This window comes from Onychomys torridus, chromosome 12 (genome assembly GCF_903995425.1).
Source record: "Onychomys torridus chromosome 12, mOncTor1.1, whole genome shotgun sequence".
NCBI classification, from domain to species: Eukaryota; Metazoa; Chordata; class Mammalia; order Rodentia; family Cricetidae; genus Onychomys; species Onychomys torridus.
The window spans coordinates 7,504,205-7,526,365 of NC_050454.1; the positions used below are offsets into that span (position 1 = coordinate 7,504,205).

General features: G+C 39.1%; 1 protein-coding gene across 5 annotated transcripts in view; it reads left to right on the forward strand.

Annotated features, from left to right (window-relative positions):
- The window catches only part of LOC118593803 (interleukin 1 receptor accessory protein), a 148,645-nt gene that overhangs the window by 86,705 nt on the left and 39,779 nt on the right, over positions 1-22,161 (forward strand). For all 5 annotated transcript variants that reach the window (XR_004946308.1, XM_036203378.1, XM_036203377.1 and 2 more), the window contains exons 3-6: positions 1,493-1,778; positions 5,299-5,485; positions 18,911-19,076; positions 21,371-21,442. Coding sequence is in view for 4 of the 5 variants with exons in the window: in XM_036203378.1 (XP_036059271.1) it covers positions 1,493-1,778; positions 5,299-5,485; positions 18,911-19,076; positions 21,371-21,442 (711 nt within the window). In the remaining variant the exon portion in view is untranslated. The remainder of the gene's footprint in view (positions 1-1,492; positions 1,779-5,298; positions 5,486-18,910; positions 19,077-21,370; positions 21,443-22,161) is intronic.

Here is a 22,161-nt window from a genome sequence, read left to right on the forward strand (position 1 = left end):
GTCTCAGAGGGTCAGAGTCCAGGATTGCAGAGCAAAGGCATGGGAGCAGAAACAGCTCAGAGCTCACAACGTGGTCCACAAACGAGAAGCAGAGAGCACACTGGAAATGGCAGGAGTCTTTTGAAACCTCAAAGCCTGCCCCTAACACACCTCCCCTAACAAGGGCACATCTGCTAATCCTTCCCAAATAGTTACAGCAACTGAGGATCAAGTACTCAACATGCAAACCTGTGGGGGCCATTCTCATTTAATCCACTGTAAGATCATTCATAGCCTTGCTTACTATTTCATTTTAAATTTCATTACCTATGTTAAACAAAACCCTATTTCCCATTTATTATAAATGATACAGAAAGTTTTAGATGTAAGTTAGAATGTAAGGAAGCTTATATTAAGTTTAAATTTTCTATGCATTTTATATTTTATATAATATATCATGTTTTGTACATGTTATATCACATAGGTATATATGTTATATATTCATGTACTTATATATAATATATTATGTATGTATGTATACTTATGTATGACTATTAAATAAAACTGGTATCTGGTGGCTTGGCTGGTTCTAACAGGACAATTACCACCCATGCAATCCTCTCTGCATTCTTTAGGATCTTTCCATATTGTAGCAGTCTGATGTCACTCTCAGGAACAAAAGTAATTATTATGTCATTTTTTTTTCCTGAATACACCAGTGATTACTTTTCATTATAAATTGAGTTGTAAAAAAAAAATGGTTTTGTTTGTTTGTTTGTTTGTTTTGTTTTGTTTTTGTTTGTTTCCAATCACTGGAACACTAGCAGATTCCCCCCGTAAATACTGCAGCCCTGTTTGTACAGTGCAGCCATCCCTTGAAATGCATGGACGTCCCAGGTCGAGATGCATCACAACTGTAAAACACACTGACTTTTAAATATGTACTATCCAAAATATAAATGTGTGAAAGATCACTAATGTATTGAGGTTATTGAATTTATCAGTTAACAAAATATAGTATTTCATTTTGCCTTTTTAATGGGGTAAGTGGGTATCCTATATTGAGTTTGTGACTTGCATTATATTTCTGCTGAGAAGTACAGGTCTGTCTTAAAAAGCAGGAGACCTGGGGAGAACTAGGAGTCTTCTCTCCCTCTAGACAAGAGATATCTTTTCAGCTATGATTTCATCATCAAGACCTTTCTGTCTCTGTGGCTTAATAAAGCCATGTCTTCCCTTAAAGACATTCCTTGAAGGATTCTACAGTACCAAGTCACAGATAACCGTCACCAGAAGACACAGCAGAAAATGATGAAGAAATGGAGAGAAGTAATTCCTTCTTCTGGCAGGTGCTTATTGTGTATATTTATCAGAGGGAGGTTACTGGAGATGTCTGGACAAAGAGGCTCCTAGACAAAGGACAGCAAAGTGTCAACAAGGCAATGTTCTGGACGTCTTTATTGAGAAACGACTCATCTACCCCTTCTCTCTGCTTTTTTTTTTTTTTTTCCAGAACGCTGTGATGACTGGGGACTAGATACCATGCGACAAATCCAAGCATTTGAAGAGGAGCCAGCTCGAATCAAGTGTCCCCTCTTCGAACACTTCTTGAAGTACAACTACAGCACGGCCCATTCCTCTGGCCTTACCCTGATCTGGTACTGGACCAGGCAAGATCGGGACCTGGAGGAGCCTATTAACTTCCGCCTCCCAGAGAATCGCATCAGTAAGGAGAAAGATGTGCTCTGGTTCCGGCCCACCCTCCTCAACGACACAGGCAATTACACCTGTATGTTGAGGTAGGCTGCTTCCCAGCATGACTTTCCCTTGTCCTTGTGGTCCCTAGGGTTTTCCTTAAATCATGAATGTGCATTGACAACCAGGCAGGGGAAGGACACATTTAGATGGGTTATGCCTTACCTCAGTGGCCCAGCTGATATGGGAGGAAGGAGGTGTGTAGAAAGGATGTCTTTGAGAATATTCTTCATGGGTGGTTCCTTTTAAGAAGACAGGAGTGTTGTCTGAATCTGGGGTTGAGTTTATTGGCCTCTTTCCATGGCCCTGGATCCTGCCTACATGCTCGCCTTGCCTGGAGGCATTGTTTCCCTGGAAAATGAGCAATGAAGAGCCAACTCATAGCTGTTATTCTTGGCTTCTCCTTGAGTACCTGGCAGAGACACCACACTCAGGGTATGCTTGTAGAAAAAAGAATGTTTGGGATGCATCGAATATATGTAGCACAGTGCTTTTAAATTTTCAACCAAAATTCTCCTCAGAAGTCAGTGAATAAATATCAGGCCCCCTGGGAATGCAAATATACAATCTAAAGCAACCAACCAAGTTTTATCAAATCCATCTTTATTCTTGAAGCATCTATGTGCCTTTTTATTGTTAATGCTACAAAATGCCCATTTTCCTTTCTGCACATCAATGTGAATGTCTGCTCCAAAATTTTTTTAGAATACCTAAATCCCTTTTAAAAATCACCACAATTGGTCTTAGCTCTCATAGTTCCATTTTTGCTATCAATCTGCAGTGTGTCTTCTGATGTCATACATAGGGCATGTTTGTTTCTTCATTTAAAACGATTTTCTTTAATTTAATAGGGATGTTTGTATCAGTTTTGGAGGTGACAAGTCTGAGATCATGGTTGGCATGGCGGATTTCATTCCCAGTGCCTGGCTTACATATGTTGCTCTTCTTCCAAACTCTTCTTCTTCCTGTATCTGTGTCCTAACCTCTACTTATAATGAAGTGATTGCACTGGATGGCAGTCCATGTATAACCTCATTTGCCTTACTTATGTCTTGAGAGGCCCAATTCCATGTGTAATCCAGTCCTGGGGTTCTGGGAGCTAAGAACTTAACATTTGAGTTAATGGCAACTATCAACATAGTTGATCCTCTAATAATTTGTAAGCCCATTTCCTTTCTCTCTCGTAGATATTAGCTCTTCCTTACTGAGAGACAGAACAAAGTTTTGATAAATGTATACTATGTTATTAGTTTAAAATGTTCTCTGCTCCACTCTCCCCCCAAAATAAATCTTTAAATCACTGGATCTTTGGAGGATCCTTGTAGCCTGTGATGTCCCTTGGAGATTGTCATCTGATAATAATTTTATTGGAACAAAGTTTAGACTCACCCACGGACTTCCAGTAAACATGGAATACTCATGTTCTTATTATCTATGTCCCAAAAATGCTCTAAGTGGTGGCATCAAGCAGATTGTATCGGAAAGAGCATTGGGTGAGGTGAGAGACAGAAAATCAAAACCTTTGTTGCTGCTTAGCTGGTGAACTAAGGCAAGTTGTGTACAAGTCTGGAGCTTTGGCATCCGTGCCTGTAAGGGAAGAGCAGAATGCATCTTCTCAGAGCTCCTTTCCAACTTTCACAGCTGTTAACCCTTTACCATTTCCCCGGAGACTGTCAGCAAACCCTGGGAAGGAGCCTTTAACCACTTCTGCTTGGCTTTTACCTTTGCTGTGCCCATGGTGTGGCTGATGTTGCCGCTGTGCACTTAGTGGTGCAGAACCTATATTACTCACCCACTATCTTCAGATCTCTGGCTAGGGTGGCCCATTAAGCCCTGCTTACAGCATTCAGTAGCTTTCCTAAACCAGAGCCCCAGAGAAGTCCACATTCTTCCACAGAACAGCATGGTCATGCGTGTCGAAGCTGTAGCCATTCTTTTTGTTGTTGTTGTTGTTTTGTTTGTTTGTTTGTTTTTTGGAGACAGGGTTTCTCTGTGTTGCTTTGCGCCTTTCCTGGAACTCACATCTGTAGTCCAGGCTGGCCTTGAACTCACAGAGATCCGCCTGGCTCTGCCTCCCGAGTGCTGGGATTAAAGGTCCGGCAATTGTAGCCACTCTTCCCTGCTAACTTCTGTCTTAGTTACTTCCCTATTGCTGTTGTGAGGCACACAGCCAAGGTAACTTATAAAAGGAAGCATTTCATTTGGGGCTATGGTTCCGGAGAGCTAGAGTTCATGGCCTGCAAGGTGTAGAGCATGAGAGCAGGCAGGCATGGTGGAGAATCAGTAGCTGAGAACTCTAATCTTGAGATGATAACCACAAGGCAAAGAAAGCTATCTGGGAATGGCATTGACCTTTGAAGCCTCAAAGTTCATCCTCAGTGACTCATCTCTTCCAATAAGGTCATACTTCTTTTTTTTTTTTTTTTTTTTCCCCAAGACAGGGTTTCTCTGTGTAGCTTTACACCTTTCTTGAAACTCACTCTGTAGCCCAGGCTGGCCTTGAACTCACAGAGATCTCCCTTCCTCTGCCTCCCGAGTGCAGGGATTAAAGGCATGTGCCACCACTGCCTGGCAGGTCACGCTTCTTAATCCTACCCAGAGTTCCACCAATGAGGGATCAAGTTCTTAAACACATGAGGCTACGGAGGCCCTTCTCATTCAAATTGCTAAATAGGTTTGGGTATATTTATAGCTATGGAGTTAGATTCATTTTCTTTTATTTTATTGCTCATATTCTCATATTGAAATGGCGATGTTGAACTGACATGTTACTAAGATTCTAGATAATGGCTATAGTATATTCATATAGTTTTAATTGTTATATATATTTATTATTATTAAATATTATTATTTTATTTATTATTATTTATAATTATAAATAATAATATTATCTATATATCTATATATATATTTAAAGAAATCCAAAGTGCTCACTGTATAGGAGACCTAGTGGAGAAGGGCAGGGTAGCGTGTAGTAGAGAAGATTTTAACAGAGATATGGCTCAGGCTGGATAAACATCACTGCATACTTTCCTGCTCATTGTAAGATGTTTCCTGGGCCTTTTTTGGCCCTCATCATTGCTTGTATGTATGTACAACAATTTTGAAAGCTATGTCATAGTTTTCTTTATCACCTGTTTTCATCACTGGATGAATGTTTTAGGTTACATATTGGCTCTATTTCTCCCTTTTTAAATTTTGATCTTGTTTTTAAAAAATTCAAAAACTTGCTCGTTGGAAGCTAAAATCCTGGAAAATTTTCTGTTTCAAAGTTTGGTTGCACCCTTAAACACTCCATCCTTACCTTTGCCTTCATAAAAATACCACTGCTGAGAGTATTTCAAATGAACACTTTAAATACACATTTAAGGTCATGTATAGAGTATAAATATTTTAGCACATTAATAGCAGATACTTCTGTTGGCTTTCTAGTGTGTGGTGCTAATTGGTACAAGAAATATCTCAGAAAGTCACTTAATATTCACATGCATTCACACCTATAAAGAAGTCCCAGCTCAGTTAAATCAATGAGCCCTCATGCTCAGTGTGTGTTTGTCTTCTCAGGAATACTACATATTGCAGCAAAGTTGCATTTCCCCTGGAAGTCGTTCAGCAGGGCACGTGCTTCAATTCCCCCATGAGACTCACGGTGCATAAAGTGTATATCGAACACAGTTCTCATAACATCACATGTCCAAATGTAGATGGATACTTCCCGCCCAGTGTCAAGCCAGCCATCACTTGGTATAAGGTAAGGACACTAGAACACATTATTATGTTTTTAATCATAATAAATAAACATCTGAGTTAAATGGTAACTCACACTGATACTTTTCTCCTCCGATCTTTGATTTCTTCAATAATGTCTTTGTACAAACCTTGGCCACTTCCTTGTTTTGTTCTGTTTGAGGTGGAGGGCTGTGGGTGTCTTTGCCCCAGCCTGCTGTTTCTCACCTGATGTTCTCTAGACTCCCAGAACCAACTGCCTAATTTCTGCTAACTCCCGAGGAGCCTGTTTGGAGTCGGAAGCTGCTGATTCACGACATGAATCTCAGCCCCTTGATGAGTCCGTTCTATATTTTATGATTCATGAGTGCATCGTTGATTGCCCTGGTTTGTGGGCTCCACATCTGAGGATGGAAAAATGTTTTCATCAAAAAAAAAAAAAAAAAAAAACGTGAATATTGGAAGGTGGCATGTGTGGCAGCGCTGCCACGTGGCCTGGAATCTCGTGGGCTCTCCACTGGCACCAAAGTGGGAACCTCAAGCACAGTGTATGGCACAACTCCATATGAACTGTTTTCTGCAAACTAAGTGAGACGAACAATGGCCTTCAGGCAGTGTGCAGGAGTCAGTGTTTGCAGCCTCCTGCAAAAACAATGCAAAAGGTAACAATGCATTGTCTGTCACACTTGAGAAGTGGGACAGACCGTGAGTGGAGAGTAGGCAGGCCGGTGCAGGATCAACAGCAAAAGATGAGGGAAATTCTGGTCTCTGAGACGCGTCACAAGAGACCTCGAGAAAGAAGTTCTGATGGGACTGAAGTAGTTCTCCGGTTATGTACCTCAGAAATGTTCCCCAGAGCACAGAGAAGCTGCAGCACTAGAAAGACACTTGCCTGCAGTGCCTGATGTCTTGCAGTTGAATGCCCTGTTACAGCCAAAGAAAGAGGCCAGTTAGATTGGAGCAGGATAAGCAAAGAAAGAAGATGGACTTGCTGGACATGGAGGGAGGCAGGGATTGGGGCATCTCAGGACTGAGGCCTTTTGAAGAATCTCTGTTAATGTGAACATGCAATTATGTTCTAAAGACCAGAAAAGGTGATTTTTACATAAAAATAAGCGATGAAAAATTCAAGTCCCATTTAATTGCGAGGAAAGGATACACAAAACAATAATATTCCTGCACCAAAGAAAGTATGTCAGAAGGCTATACCATTAATGACTCTTTAAACATAGACCTACATCAGGAAAATGATAAGATATATAAACATGATGTAGAATAGAATTGAAATGTCTAAAACTTACATAAATTACTGAAAGTCTAAAGTGAAGAAAATTGTTTTACAAATAAAGCCAAAGTAAAAGGGAAAATAGCAGCAAACATAAACACACACACACTCATGCACATACACACACATTCACACACACGCATGCGCACACACACACATGGACACACACACACACACACACACGCACGCACATATGCACAAACACGCACACATGTACACAGAAATATACACTTGCGCACATGCACACCCACATATTTACACATACATACATATGTGAACACACACATGCACAAGCACACACACACACACACACACACACACAAACATACACACACACACACACCAAACATATGCACACATAGGAGAATACACAATCATGTATACATACATATACACACACACAGACATACATGTATATCCATACCCAAGCTCACACAATGTACAGTAGCTGAAGACTGGCAGGAAGTAAAAGGAGGAAATTAAAAAGTCAAAGGACAGCCATCACAGGAAGGAAGGCTAGAGTGGTCGCGCAAACATATAAGAAAGGAGATGTTATGACGGTGAGTATTACCAGAGAGAAAATGGACATGTCCCAGTACTAATGATCACTTCATCAGGAAGCCATAGAACAACAGAAGAGGCCGGGCGCTGGTGGCGCACGCCTTTAATCCCAGCACTCGGGAGGCAGAGGCAGGCAGAGCTCTGTGAGTTCGAGGCTAGCCTGATTTCCAAAGTGAGTTCCAGGAAAGGCGCAAAGCTACACAGAGAACCTGTCTCGAAAAACCAAAACAACAACAACAAAAAACAACAACAGAAGTGCCTCTGACTTACAACAGTGTTTCAAAATACATGAAGTTCTTAGAGACTGCCAGAATTCAAGGGGAAACAGACAAATTCACAACTGTAGTTCACCAGTTTAAATTCTCTTTCTTGGGCACCTGTTAAAGAAGTGACTTAGTACTCAACTTTAAAACCCTCTGTGGGCAAGAAATGGGCAATCTGAAATTTGCTAATGGTAAAACTTTCAGTTCTTTTAGTCCAACAGAGTATGTAATGAGAGATTTGAAACTCAACTAGTTATATGGCAAGTCAGTGAATGACCTTGGAAACCAGTAAACAAAGAGAAATAAGAATTATTCTCTTTCTGAAAGTAGTACTATGCCATGGGTTAACAAAATAGAGCAGATAAATATGTTTTTATAGAAGTATTTCTACCAGTAAATGAAATCATCATGGCAACTTTTAAATATTATTATGCAAGGTCCAATTGGTAAGTCCAAGCATTAAGCATCAATTACTGCCAGCATTACAAAATGATACACAGTAGAAGTGTTTCCTCGGATGAGAGAACAGTACTCTCTATAGTTCTGCAAATGGGTTAAATCTGAAATGTGCCACTGTTCTCTACCAGAAACACAGAGAGCATAAAAAGACCTGGAACTATATCATGAATTTGAAGTCAGCAAAACACAAACCATATGGTTCTATATTCCTCATGTGCATGGTTCTCATGATACAAAAGGAGGGAGTGCCAAATTAAAAAAAAAAAACATGAAAGGCTTTTTTTCAAGAGAGAGAATGAAAGATGGACCTACACATACATGTGAAAATTATAACTGAAAATGAGACTGTCTCGGAGAGTTTAAATCATGTCTACTTGGGTGAGGACTGGTGAGGCAGGTTTGATTGACAGGGGCTGTGTGGAAGGCCGGCAAGGATGTGTCACAGTATTATATTCCTGGTCTTGCTGATGCTTACAAAGATACATACTTTGCAATAACTCAATAGGTAATTCATCTGATTAAACTGGGTTAGACATATGTTTTGTTGTGTGCTAAAATAAATAGGGGAAAAAAGGAGAAATGGAGGGACTGAGTGACGGAGACAAGAGAGAGAACAGGAGAGGGGAAGAGAGTGGGAAGAGTATGGTTAGTGGGCAAGAGAGATACAAAGGCTTAAGATACGATAACTGATTGTAGTGTATAAATCATAGTTGAATACCGTTTCACATACATTACAAGACACAATAATAAAAAGGCAGAATATTCTGAGCATGGAACACAGATGATACCTATGAATTATTACTTTTAAGTGGAACAGTGGGGCCTTAGTTATATTGCAGGGGGTAGTTTAGAGATATACACAGAAATATTTACAAATGAGAGTATTAGTGAAGTAACATTAACAGATTCAGGCCGATAAGTAAAACCTTAATATGTGGGGGAGGCTTCCTTGTCCACTCACCCGACTGCTTCTTACTTCTGTTCCTACACATATCCTATCCTTCTTCTCATATTCCCCATCCATGGCCTCTACCTAGAATTTTCTCTCAGAGCAGTCAGATTCTACTTCTGTCATGGATTGTTCCTCTGGTTATTCCAGTAGAACTTTATCTATTTGTTCATGTCTTTTTAAAAAAATTTTATTTCAAATTTTATTTTTTATATAGGGATATTTGTGTTTTAATTTTACACATCAGCCATGGGTTCCCCTGTCCTCCCCTCTCCTGCCCCTGCCCCCATCTTCCCCCAGGCCCTCCCCTCCATTCCCATCTCCTCCAGGGCCAAGACTCCCCTGGGGATTCAGCTCAACCTGGTGGATTCAGTACAGGCAGGTCCAGTCCCCTCCTTCCAGGCTGAGCAAAGTGTTCCCACATAAGCCCCAGGTTCCAAACAGCGAGCCTCATGCACTAAGGACAGGTCTGGGTCCCACTACCTGGGTGCCTCCCAAACAGTTCAAGCTATTCAATTGTCTCACTTATCCAGAGGGTCTGATCCAGATGGGGGCTCCACAGCTTTTGGTTCATAATTCATGTGTTTCTGTTAGTTTGGCTATTTGTCCTTGTGCTTTTCCCAATCTTGGTCTCAACAATTCTCGCTCATACAGTCCCTCCTCTTTCTCGCCAATTGGATACCTAGAGCTCCACCTGGGGCCTGGCTGAGGATCTATGCATCCACTTCCATCAGTTATTGGATGAGAGTTCTAGCACGACAGTTAGGGTGTTTGGCCATCCGATCACCAGACTAGGTCAGTGCAGGCTTTCTCTCAACCATTGCCAGTAGTCTGCAGTGGAGGCATCATTGTGGATTTCTGAGGGCCTCTCTAGTATTTTGCTTCTTCCTATTATCATGTGGTCTTCATTTGTCATGGTCTATTATTCCTTGTTCTCCCTTTCTGTTCTTGATCCAGCTGGGATCTCCTGCTCCCCTAAGCTCTCTTTCCCTCGAAACTTACCTTTCATTACCCCCACTCATGTCAGGTTGTTCATGTAGATCTCATCCATTTCTCTGTCATTGAGTGATCCCTGTGTCTTTCTTAGGGTTCTGTTTTCTAGGTAGCTTCCCTGGAGTTGTGTAGCAGTCTAGTTATCTTTGTTTTACATCTAGTATCCTCCTATGAGTGAGTACATACCATGTTTGTCTTTTTCAGTCTGGGTTACCTCACTCAGGATGATTTTTTTCTAGATCCATCCATTTGCCTGCAAACCTCATGATGTCATTGTTTTTCTCTGCAGAGTAGTACTCCATTGTGTATATGTACCATATTTTCTTTATCCATTCTTCAGTTGAAGGGCATCTAGGTTGTTTCCAGGTTCTGGCTATTACAAAAAATGCTGATATGAACATAGTTGAGCAAATGCCCTTGTGGTATGATTGAGCATTCCTTGGGTATATGCCCAAGAGTGGTATAGCTGGGTCTTGGGAGAGATGGATTCCCAATTTTCTAAGGAAGCGCCATATTGATTTCCAAAGTGGCTGTACAAGCTTGCATTCCCACCAGCAGTTGAGGAGAGTTCCCGTTGCTTCACATCCTCTCCAGCATAAGCTGTCTTCAGTGTTTTTGATCTTAGCCATTCTGACACCTGTTCATGTCTGTTTTAAAGTCACTTTTTACTGCAGTGGTCATTGCTGTAGCCTTCTATTCACATGTATGTATACTAGCCAAAGACAAACTGGTTCATCATAGTAAGCACAGAGTTGGGTTTAACATGAGAAATGAGATAACTGCCCAGCTCAGTGAAATCTCAAAAGAAACACACAATTCTACATAGGCATCATGTATTGCATGTGCACACATGCAGGCAAACACTCACACATGCAAAGAATAAATACATCTTGTCTTTTAAAATGTAATGTTAAGTTCCGCAAAGTGGCTGAGAGAAATTCCACTGGTTTTAATAAGAAGAGCTGATGTCCTGTGAGGCCAGATGACTCTAGAATGCATCATATCAAATTATTACAATTTTTGAATTTCCCATCTCGATGAATGGTGGTGCTATTAACCAAGGTATGAGTGGTGAAGGACACTGGGGAGTAAGCCGTGGACTTGGTAAATATCACATTAAGCTAGAGATGTCTAAGACTTTCTGGTGGCAGGTAGATAAACAAGCAGATAGTAGTTGCTATCTTGTGCAAGGGTCTGAAACTTAACTGTCATGCTGTACATAGAGACATGGATACATCTAAGTGACAGTTGAAGCATCCAGAAGATGAAATAGAGTGAAAGGGTCACTGGGAGGTGGTGACACACTCTTTTCATACCAGCACTTGGGAGGCAGAGGCAGGTGGATCTCTGTGAGTTCCAGGACAGCAAGGTCTACAAAGCAAATTCCAGGAGAGCTGTTACCCAGAGATACCATGACTCAAAAAACGGAGAGAAAGAGAGAGAGAGAGAGAGAGAGAGAGAGAGAGAGAGAGAGAGAGAGAGAGAAGAGAAGAGAAGAGGAGAGGAGAGGAGAGGAGAGAAGAGAAGAGAAGAGAAGAGAAGAGAAGAGAAGAGAAGAGGAGAGAGGAGAGGAGGAGAGAGAAGAGAGGAGAGAAGAGGAGACAAGACGAGAGGAGGAGAGAGAAGAGGAGAAGGTGGGTAAGTCAGTCTCTAGAAAGTCTATACATGCAGTGATTAAAGGTGCAAAATCTAGATAAGAGATTGAGAAAATAATCACTATTTTGTAGTAATTGCTGAGACAGACTCCACACAGTCAGTGTATAGATGGGTCAAGGGAGATGGCTCAGTAGGTAAAGCTTTTGCTGTACAAACATGGGAGCTTGAGTTTGGATCCCCAACACCCACATAAAGTGTCAGTTGTGGTATACACATTCCTAACTCCATGAAGACTGGCAGATTCTGTAGTCTCACTGACTAACTAGTCTTGGTAAAATGGTGGACTATACATTCAGTGAAAACCTGTTTCAACAAGTAAGGAGAGAGTAGCACACAGCCACGTGCACCCTCACCCATTTACAAGTCTGTGTATACATACAAATATACACACATGAATGCACAAAAATACACATACATACAAACATATATATACACATACATACACAAATACACATGTGCAAACACACACACACACACACACACACACACACACACACACACACACACACGATGCAACCTACCTGTTTTAAAAAAAAGAGAAGACAACTAGAACACAACCATCCTTTCTATCTTCTGGTTGTGACAAAAACTTCTGCTAATGTGTGTTGCATTGCTTTGTTTTTATTTTTGTTTTTCATTTCTCTGCCTTTGTCTAATTGACTGGCACCTTTGAGCTGAAGAATTCTGCTACCTTGGGAGCAAGATTAAAGTTTTGAGTGGGTACATTCTCTTATTGTTTGACGGGAATCATGACCTTTCTGTTTTCTACCTTCTGCGGTCATCCTTAAATATCTACAGCAGTTCTTTTTCAGCTGAATTCTCTAACTTGATTTTAAAAAAATGGTGCCCTATAGTAATAGAAATACAACTTGGAGGCTTAAAAGCTAAGAGGAAGAGGAAATGAATGGCTTCCACTTTAGTAATGCCATCTGTATGATAAGTACTTTATTACCATCATTAGTGCCTATCAAAATTCCAAAAAGTAAACCCCATCTTAAATACTTAGGAAATGGAGGCTTAGAGTACAGGTGTGTTCCAAATGGCCTACTGTACTTTATTCTCCCAATACCTTTAGAAAGCACAGCATCTTATTTCCCATATTTTGGGAGTTAATAACACTATGTTAGTCAACATCTCTGAGTCTGTGACAAAATTCCTAAACTAGGCAGCTTAAAGGAGGAAGGTTTTAGTGTTGGCTCATATTGTCAGTGATTTGAATTCATTCACCAACTATAGTGCTCTTAGATGTATAGCAAAGCAGAATCAACATGGCTGAAAGACAGGACAGAGGAAAGCTGCTTAACATGCCACCCAGACAGTAGAGGGACAGAAAGGAAGGAGCCAGGGGAAAAGATAGTCTTGAAGTGCAAGCTCCCAGTGACTTACTTCCATCAACTAGAGCCAGCTCCTGAGGAATTCATCAATGGGTATGTGTACTGATGAAGTTAGAGATCTTGTGAGCCAATCACCTGTCACCAGCCTATCACCTGGCAACCAAGTCTTAACACATGAGCTTTTGTGGGATATTTTTACACTACAACCATAACAAAAATCTAGATGAGATGTTGTTGGGAAATTTACCAAATCCCAATGGGCTAGAAGCCAAGATTCAACTTCATGTGTCAAGAGGCCATCCTTTAGCATGAAGTTCTGAATTTATTCAACAGGCAAGCTGCAAATGGACAAGCCTTGGACTGCAGGCCAGTTCTTTGTGTTTCTAAAGTCTTTCCTGGCTAAGACTGCTGTAGAGAGGGGAGTCTAGTCCCCACTTTTAGATCTCAGAGCATTACAAAGGGAAAGAAAATGTTCGATCCTATACTGGTTTGTAACTAGATGGTGGTATATAGAGCAAACTATGCATTGTGGGACATGGAATGGATTCCAATTAACTGATGGTAGAGGAATAGAACAGCACATGTTTTCACATGAGAAGTGTGGGGAAAGGGGGGCAAGGCTGAGCATTCCTCTTCATGCCATTTCTTCCTCTGCCATCCAGTCTTATTCACTGTAGGGCTCCTTAATTCAGGGCTTCGGCAGTCCTGTCAGGAGTTGTTCAGTAAGTGACTGTCAAACAAGGCAGATTTTGTAACTCATCTGAAAAGCGTACTATGCTTTGTAAGGGATTTACTGAATTCCAAATAGCTGGCTAGTCAGAAACCTTCTGGAATGCAGTATGTATTTAAGTAAGAGGATGTTGGGTTAGTTACATAGAGACCCGAAAAGCACATAGTAAATTTAAAGGTAAGTGTGATTTTTCTTACTGCTGCTGCTGCTGCTGCTGATGATGATGAAGATTATATTGCAGTGTAGACCTAATTTTTCATGCCACCATGCATGTCATGTGGTTGAATTAATTCCCCCTTTTTATTGTTATGGTTGGCTATTCAAATTTCGTTTTATAGAGACTTGTGACAGTGAGGTCAATTTTCCATTTTCCCTGAGATGGGGGGAACTGTTTTATTGGGTATTTTGTATGTTAATATTATGACAACTGTGAAGATCCTCCTCTGCCATATAGCAGGATGGATGTCAGTACAGATGGCGGTTTACAGAAAGCTGAATGTCTTCATGTCCATTGTGATTAAGTTTGGCACAGTATCTTCACTTCAATATTTTTTAAATGTAAAAAAAAAAAAAAAAGTTTCATATAATCTATTCCCTTCCCCAAACTCCTCCCCGATCCAAAATAAAATAAATCACAACTGGCCAGATACTGTTGGTGGATGTTTCTCAGAAAATATTTAAATTATTGTCTTTTGTTTATGATAAAGTATATTGTGCTGGTGAATTTTAATGTGAGCTTGACATAGGCTAGATCAAGAGGAAAGACCCCCAATTACAATGATGCATAGTATTAGTCTATAGGCAAGACAGTAGGGCATTGTCCTCATTGATGGTTGATGTGGGGTGGCCCAATTCATTGTGAATAGTGCCACCCCTAGGCAGGTAGTCCTGAGGTGCATAAGAAACAGCACGTCACCATGGCCTCTGCATCCACTCCTCTCTCCAGGTTTCTGCCTCCACTTCACTCAGCAAAGGAGTGTGACTTGAGAGTTGTAAGCTGAAATAAACCATTTCCTCCACAAGTTGTTTATGGTCATGATGATTTATCACAACAATAAAAACCCTAAGACATAACCTTAGAAAAGAATATCTGTGAAAAAAATTACCATGCTCAGACTTCTTTCATCATGGTACGTGCTATTGGGAAGTTAACCCAATCTCTGTGTGATAGACTTTGAATTACTGCAAGATTGTATTAACTTGTTAGAATGCTTCTTCATCTCTTACCTTTTGCAATAATCTATATAGAGGGACTTTTAGCTTTGGGCATGAAGTTGGAGTGCTCATATTTTCTTGGAGAGCTGCACACTTAGAATCCATATATTCTAAGTATACATACACACATTTTGCATGTGGTTTTAGGGCTCCTCAAGACCCGAAATTCATTGTTTAAACTGAAAACAAAAATCAAACTAACATTTTGAAAACTTGAGGCAAAATCATGCCAAGTGAGTCATCCACTGTGTCCATTGAGGGAACTTAATTCAAAGCTCATCTTTTTATTGTTAAGGATTATATTTCTTTGTTCTGTGCTAAGTGTGAGTTCTGTCTCTCTTTCCCTCTATTGAACATCCAACATACAGCACAAGACTGAGACAATCTTCATTGCACTTAAGAATTGATTGAATAATGGATTCAGACTGGGTTGTAAAACTTCATGAAAATGTATGCCATCTCATTTTTTATTATTATGCATCTAGCTCTTAACATTGCCTGGCACATAGAAGGGACATTGTAAATATTTATAAACACTGAAAGACTGAGTTCTCTTTATTGGAAATGAGTGGCTTACGAAACTCTTCATAGAATCCAAGAAAGTACAACATAAGTTATGCCAAGATTTTCGTAGATACAAAGCTTCCATAGCTAACCCTAACTGTTCAGACATTGCAACTTAAACTCTACATATTTTTATTCTCATTTTCCCTGTGTCCCCTCTAATATGGACTCCACATGTAACAGTCCATATTTTACTACCACACATGTTCTATGAGCTCTCAATTATGTGTCATGTATCTGTTCTGCTTTCATACGTTTTGCATTTTTAATCATGTAACACAAACACGTTGAGTTCAATATGCCAAATATTGACCCAATCACAGGCCATGTAGACGCAGTGCTTATCTACCCCTTACTGACCCAACAGGACTTCATTTCCCAGAGGAGGGTGACCACTGTAGGAAAACTAACATTATAATAAAGCAATGTAAGGAGTAACAAAGAGAAAAAGTACTCCAAGAATGAAGGTGAGTTTCTCCCTCTTTCCTGTGCCCACAGTGTTCTGCATGTGTCTCTACTTCCCCGCAATAGCTCTCAGTATTTTCTGTCTCATTTTAAGTTCCAACACAAATCTTTCTCCAGTAAGATTTTTTTCTATAGGTTCACTGTTCGGCCCTCACTATACACTTCTTGGCCCCAGTATGCCTTCCTTTGTGTTTATGACACTCTTCCAGTTGCAAAATATGTATGAATTTAAAAAAAAAACAACACATGTCATTTCCAGTCATATTTTTACACAGTTCCTATTTTGTAATAGACTTCTCTAGTGGAAGCCACTCTTTACTTCATTGTGACATCACCCTACCCACAGCCTTCATCTCCTCACACATGTATTTCCTCTCGAGGACCCCCAAAATCATTTCATGTGCTGTTCCCTACTTACATGTTATGGTTGGTTGTCATAGCAACCATTGTGTGGCTGGCCAGTTGCTCTTGTATTTAACTTCTCTCTTTTGAATTCAGAACGAGGAACTGATGGACTAGATAGAAGGGCTGTTTGCTAGTCCTACAAGTCTTTGCTCCATTGAAGACGTTCACTTAGTGCTAACTAGTTTCTTGTTTTTAGAAAGCCTGATTTCTGTTCTTTGTGTAACTACCTGTCTTTGTCCATGTCAGCTTTCTTCTGAATTCTATGCAAGTATGTCTGAAACTATCACAAAGATTATTTTCAGGATTAGTTTATTATCTACAAAAATAACATCTTTGGGGGTACATATTGAAAAGCCTAGAGTGGGAGCTATTTGTATGAAAAAAGTCCTAACTCAACACTACAGGCTAAAATTAATGTGCATTTGTAATATAACAATGTGTTAATGTACCACACTGCACATGTACATATTTAAAATGGAAAACATTTCCTCCCTTCTCATTCATAAAATGCTACAGGCCTAACAGCTTTGAAGCAGATTTCAATATATTCTCAAAGATGCTGTTGACAAATTAAGTAAAAATATCTGCCTCTTTGTGGGGACAAGCATGCTTTTGAGTTTCGCCCTCACTGTAGAAACTAGGTATATCACACTATTAGCACGGAGTTGGCGTTGAGTATGACAGATGCAGGGGTATGGCATAGAAGTAGAGCTATGGCATCAATGCAGGGTTGCGATATAGGATGAGGACACAGTGTACTGTGGTATTAAAAGTAAAGCTCTGAGACAAATGTAATTTGATTCACAATTGCAATAAATATGTCCAGGTTCAAATTCCATTCCCAGAACTACCAAACTGTAAGAAATCAACAGTTCACTTTTACACATCTTTGTTTCCTCATTCATAAAATGGGATAAGAATAGTAAGTTGAGAACAAATGAGATAAGATAGCATGTTAAACATATGTCCTGCTGTAATTTTTTAACCCAAGCTTTTGAATAAAATTTCATTTTTAGTTCAGAATCCAGTGAGAGACCTTTATTCTAGCACCTGGAAGAGTTTCAGCACTGTGTTGTGCTGTCTAGGATGTCTTTTTATCTACCTCATTTATTTTTCTATCAGTAAAACTGGGGCACGTTCAGCCTGATCTGCCTGTTTCACAGGGATTTAAAAACAGCTAAGTCAACAAATGAAGGAACGTTCTCTTGCTGCTGTTCAAATGAAATGTGCTGTCCCGTCAAACAGAGTTCTAAAGACAGATTAAACTCAGCCAAAACCATGTCTGACATGAATTCATTATAAATTGTCAACCTTTATGACTTCCTATTTTGTGGTAACCTTGGGGTCCTGATGTGATAAGTGTCTGGAAGGGCTGCTTATCCAACAGAAGAAATGGATTGAGAAAATGTCATACCTGAGCCAATATCAGTTCCTCTTCATTTCCATGAGGCACAACTGTATTTTCTGTGACAAAGTCTTGCAAAATACATTTCTGAGGGTAACTGTCATCTTTCAAAATGCACCTTCCAGGAATTGAAGAAAAAGGAAAAAACCACCTTAAGCATCCAGGACTTCAATGTTAAATGTGTAAAATACAGGAAATTTAAAATGCAAGTCAGTAACATATGTCCAGAAACTTAAAGACCTCAGGTCCTTAAAGATAATATAATGCACAGAGAAACCCTGTCTTGAAAAACAAAAAAAAAAATATATAATATTTTTGTCATTTACAAATTATTAAGTTTTAAAAGATAAACCAAAGAAATTTGCAAAGTAAATGTTTAAAGTGGATTTTTGTCACATGTGATGCATTGACTTTTTGCTAAAATAAAACCACATAGCCCAAGACTAAAATATAAAACAGGACTATGGTTTTTATTTTACATGAAACAAAAAAACATGAAACTCCATTTTTATATTTTAAATATCAACTGCTTTATATAAAAATATGAGTTAGAAGCAAAAAATAACTTATTGAGCCTTTATAAGGCTCATACATTTTGGGGTGACCAATTAAAAGCACAAGAAAAATGGAATAAAGTAAGAGAAAAACACAAAACTTTGTTGAAAATGACTAACAGAGAAATTTAATGAAATAGAATGGTCAAGAATACCAAAATTGTATGTTAAAATTGGTTTCAGGTTTACTAAAGTGGCCAGATTCCTGAATTAGCGGAATCAGTGAGGAGTGACAGAAAAAGGCCTATGATTGTCTTCTAAAGGAGAGCTTGCGGTCATTCATATGTCTTTAGTTATTATTGCAAAACATGAATCTTGATTCACTGTCATCAAGGGATTCCAAGAATTTGAAAACTGAACCTGAGACAGAAAGCTTGATTTTGAGGTCTCATCTTGAATTAGAATTTTAATTTCTCTTATGCACAAAAAAAGTTATACTTAATCCAAATATTTTTTGCAAATAATATTATCCAGATGCTTGAATAAATATTTTTGTAAAAGTATAGCATAGATATTTGGATGTTCTGTGTAAAATGAGGTGTCAAAGCCACTTTTTACATGTGTTATATGTGTTCATTTATCTAAACAGTGAACAGCTTTTTCTTATTCTAGGGTTGTACCGAAATAGTGGATTTTCATAATGTAGTACCTGATGGTATGAACTTGACCTTTTTCATCCCCTTGGTCTCAAACAATGGAAATTATACATGTGTTGTTACATATTCTGAAAACGGACGCCACTTTCACCTCACCAGGACTGTGAGTGTAAAGGTGGTAGGTAAGCATTACCTGTCATTCACAAGTATGTCACACAAGGGCTATGATTTTGTTTAGGCTCTTAATGGGTTATTATACATAATTGGTCAAACACTACTAAAAAAAAGATACAGAATTTATTCACTGCACTAACCCAAGAGCCTGTAAGCAGATCCATGTACACAGTAAGCATTCAGTAAGTGATGGTTAACTTACTGCATGTGTGAATCAGTGATGAGCATACCAGAGAAGGAGAACACAGTTGGATAGATGGGTGCTCACACTCCATCAGTGCCCTCTGTTAGTCACATGACTTTGAACAAGCCCTCAGTCTTAGCTGCATGACAAGACAGAGGGAGAAAGAGATGGGAACTGTGTTTAACAGGTTTAGGTATACTTGAGTGATCCTTCTTCATATCCCACCTTTTACTAGATGGAGACACTGTGTAGAGGTGCTGCATAATTTAGTGGAATGATTTTAAATTCCAAATCTTTGTCCAAGATTTTTCCTCTAGTTAATCTGCTATTGGATTTGATATAAATTACTACGAGAGAGAGAGAGAGAGAGAGAGAGAGAGAGAGAGAGAGAGAGAGAGAGAGAGAGAACAGGCTTTTAACACAGCACAAGTAAAATCTAAATCCACCATTTAGTTACTTTTTTTCAATTACTTTTGGAATGATACTGGGTTGGGAATTAATTCAAAAGTAAAAAGAAGACTAAATTTATAATCTGAGTGTGTTTTAGAAACCAGATGATTTATATCGATTATATTCATCTTAGAAATTTTTTATAATTTTTATGTCTATATGTATGTAGTTTTATCTGTATTTGGAAAGGTAAAAACAGGTGTTCTTGGTCACAGGTTTATATATAAAGAAGTTGATAGATCCAGGGTGTAGAAGTCATTTTTAACTAACATTCAAATGCCACAAGTTCACTTTTCATAGCTGAAGCACAGTGGGTATATAATCAAACTTCACTAAAGGATACTTAACTTTTTTATGTAATTTATTCCTAATAATGAAACTTCAAGGTGACTTTCATTTACCATATTTAGTTACAGAAAATTTACTTTTCAAAGTAAAATATACTCATGAGTAATATATGGAGAAATCTGGCTGAGAACCTGGTCGGTCTTTAAACCCACACTCTCAGATTCTATACTGTGGCTAGAGAGAAGAGTCAGTGTTTAAAATTGCTGACTTCTCTTCTAGAGGACCCAAGGAATCTGAGACCCTCTTTTGGCCTTCACAGGTACCAGACATGCATGTGATACATAGGCATACATGCAGACCAAACATTCATATCCAAAAAATAAAAATAAACATTTAAAAAAAAAAACACTACACTGCAAACTTTTTTAAGGTACTTTAACATACATGTATAGACCATACAAAGAGCAGCTTTTCCATGCATGGACATTTGACTAGTAATCCACTCATGTGTAGACAATACAAATTGCAGCATTTCCAGGCATGAACATTTGACTAGTAATCCAGTATCAATCAGAAATATGTAGATGTGTCTTAAATTTTCTATGCTGCTAAATATTCATTTAATAGTATCCAGGTCCAATACTAGACATTCTGAGCACTTGAGGAAGAAATACTTAGATAATAAGCATGAATAATAAGCATGGTTTACAAATGGAAAGCATGTAGTTCCATGTGTTGAATACTTGTGGCAAAAGTAGCTTGGAAATTAAAAGAGAAGAAATACAATGTGAAAAAAAGTTATTTCTAATATGGCAAGAGTACAGGGGATTCAATATATTTTGTTTGGATTTTTGCAACAGAAAAACTGTGTTTCTGTGCTCACAATCCTTCTGTCACCAAATGTGTGAATTTTCCACACCAAGCCATTCTCCAATTCTTTGAGACACCATCTGTGTTTCCTACAGTTTAATCATTCTGATACTAACTACCTGGAGTTTGCACAGACCCCATAGATTGAGGGCTCTGTCTTCCAAGAGTCTGAGGGACTCACAGGCTCTTGGTTCAGGAACTGGGGACTAAAAGTAAAGAACAGAGAACTACAGTGAAGGATGCTCATGCCACCCACAGCACTCAGGAAAGTAAAGGGCTCTCAGGCTCTCAGGAGTGTTGTGTTGGGAATAAGCAATAGCAGTGAATACATATTTCCTATTACATCACATTTTGTTTATTGTCAGTGAGTGAAGTCCAGGAATTGAGTATATATTTGACTGTAGGCCTTCTTAAGAATTGACAAACTATGCCAGGAATTTAAACAAGTTCGACATAGTTTTGCATATGCCCGAATGATTTAACATCCTCCTTTTGCATTTCCTATCATAGGCTCGCCAAAAGATGCATTACCACCCCAGATCTATTCTCCGAATGAACGTGTTGTCTATGAGAAAGAACCAGGTAATTAGAGGTGTGATTCTGATGTTTGGTTAGAATCTCTTAATTACAAGAAGCGAAATACAGGTTAGTATGAAACAGGAAAGGCTAATTGTAAGGAAATGCACAGATTTAAACTGAAATCTGATCAAAAGCCACGGCAATGAAGATCAGCTGCTGTGCCGATCTCACGGCAGCTCGGGAGTTCAGCCTCTTCCAGTGTAGGGTCCTTTATCCTTTGCTCCTTGTCTCCCTCCGGGATTATTGTCTGATGAAAACTTGACTTTGCACAGGGCTTTGGTTTGCCAAGGCTGTAATAATAGCACAAGACAGCTTTTAAGTTTCTGCTTCCTCTTCAGAGCGTAGAGCATGGAATCAGACAGAACTGAGAGTATCTTGGGAAAAAGAGCTCCATGCATGCTGCATTCAGAACACTATCAAACGGTTGTCATGCCTCCCCGAGCCACCTATATGTTTTCTTAACTTTTATTCCAGAAAGAAATCATTCATAAATTTTCAAGTAAGAGATTATTTGTTGTTCATATGACTGAAAGCCTACTACTATAGAGTAGAAAATCATAGACAATTCTAACACTTTTACATCATCTTCTATTCAGTAAAACTATTCTAGATTCAATAAAAAATGTAGAAGAACAGTTGCTTATGTGGACTGAAGGTTATAGAGCCAGAGATTGTATAGGTGGGTTGCCAAAAAGGAAATGTCCTAATGAGTTTTCATATAT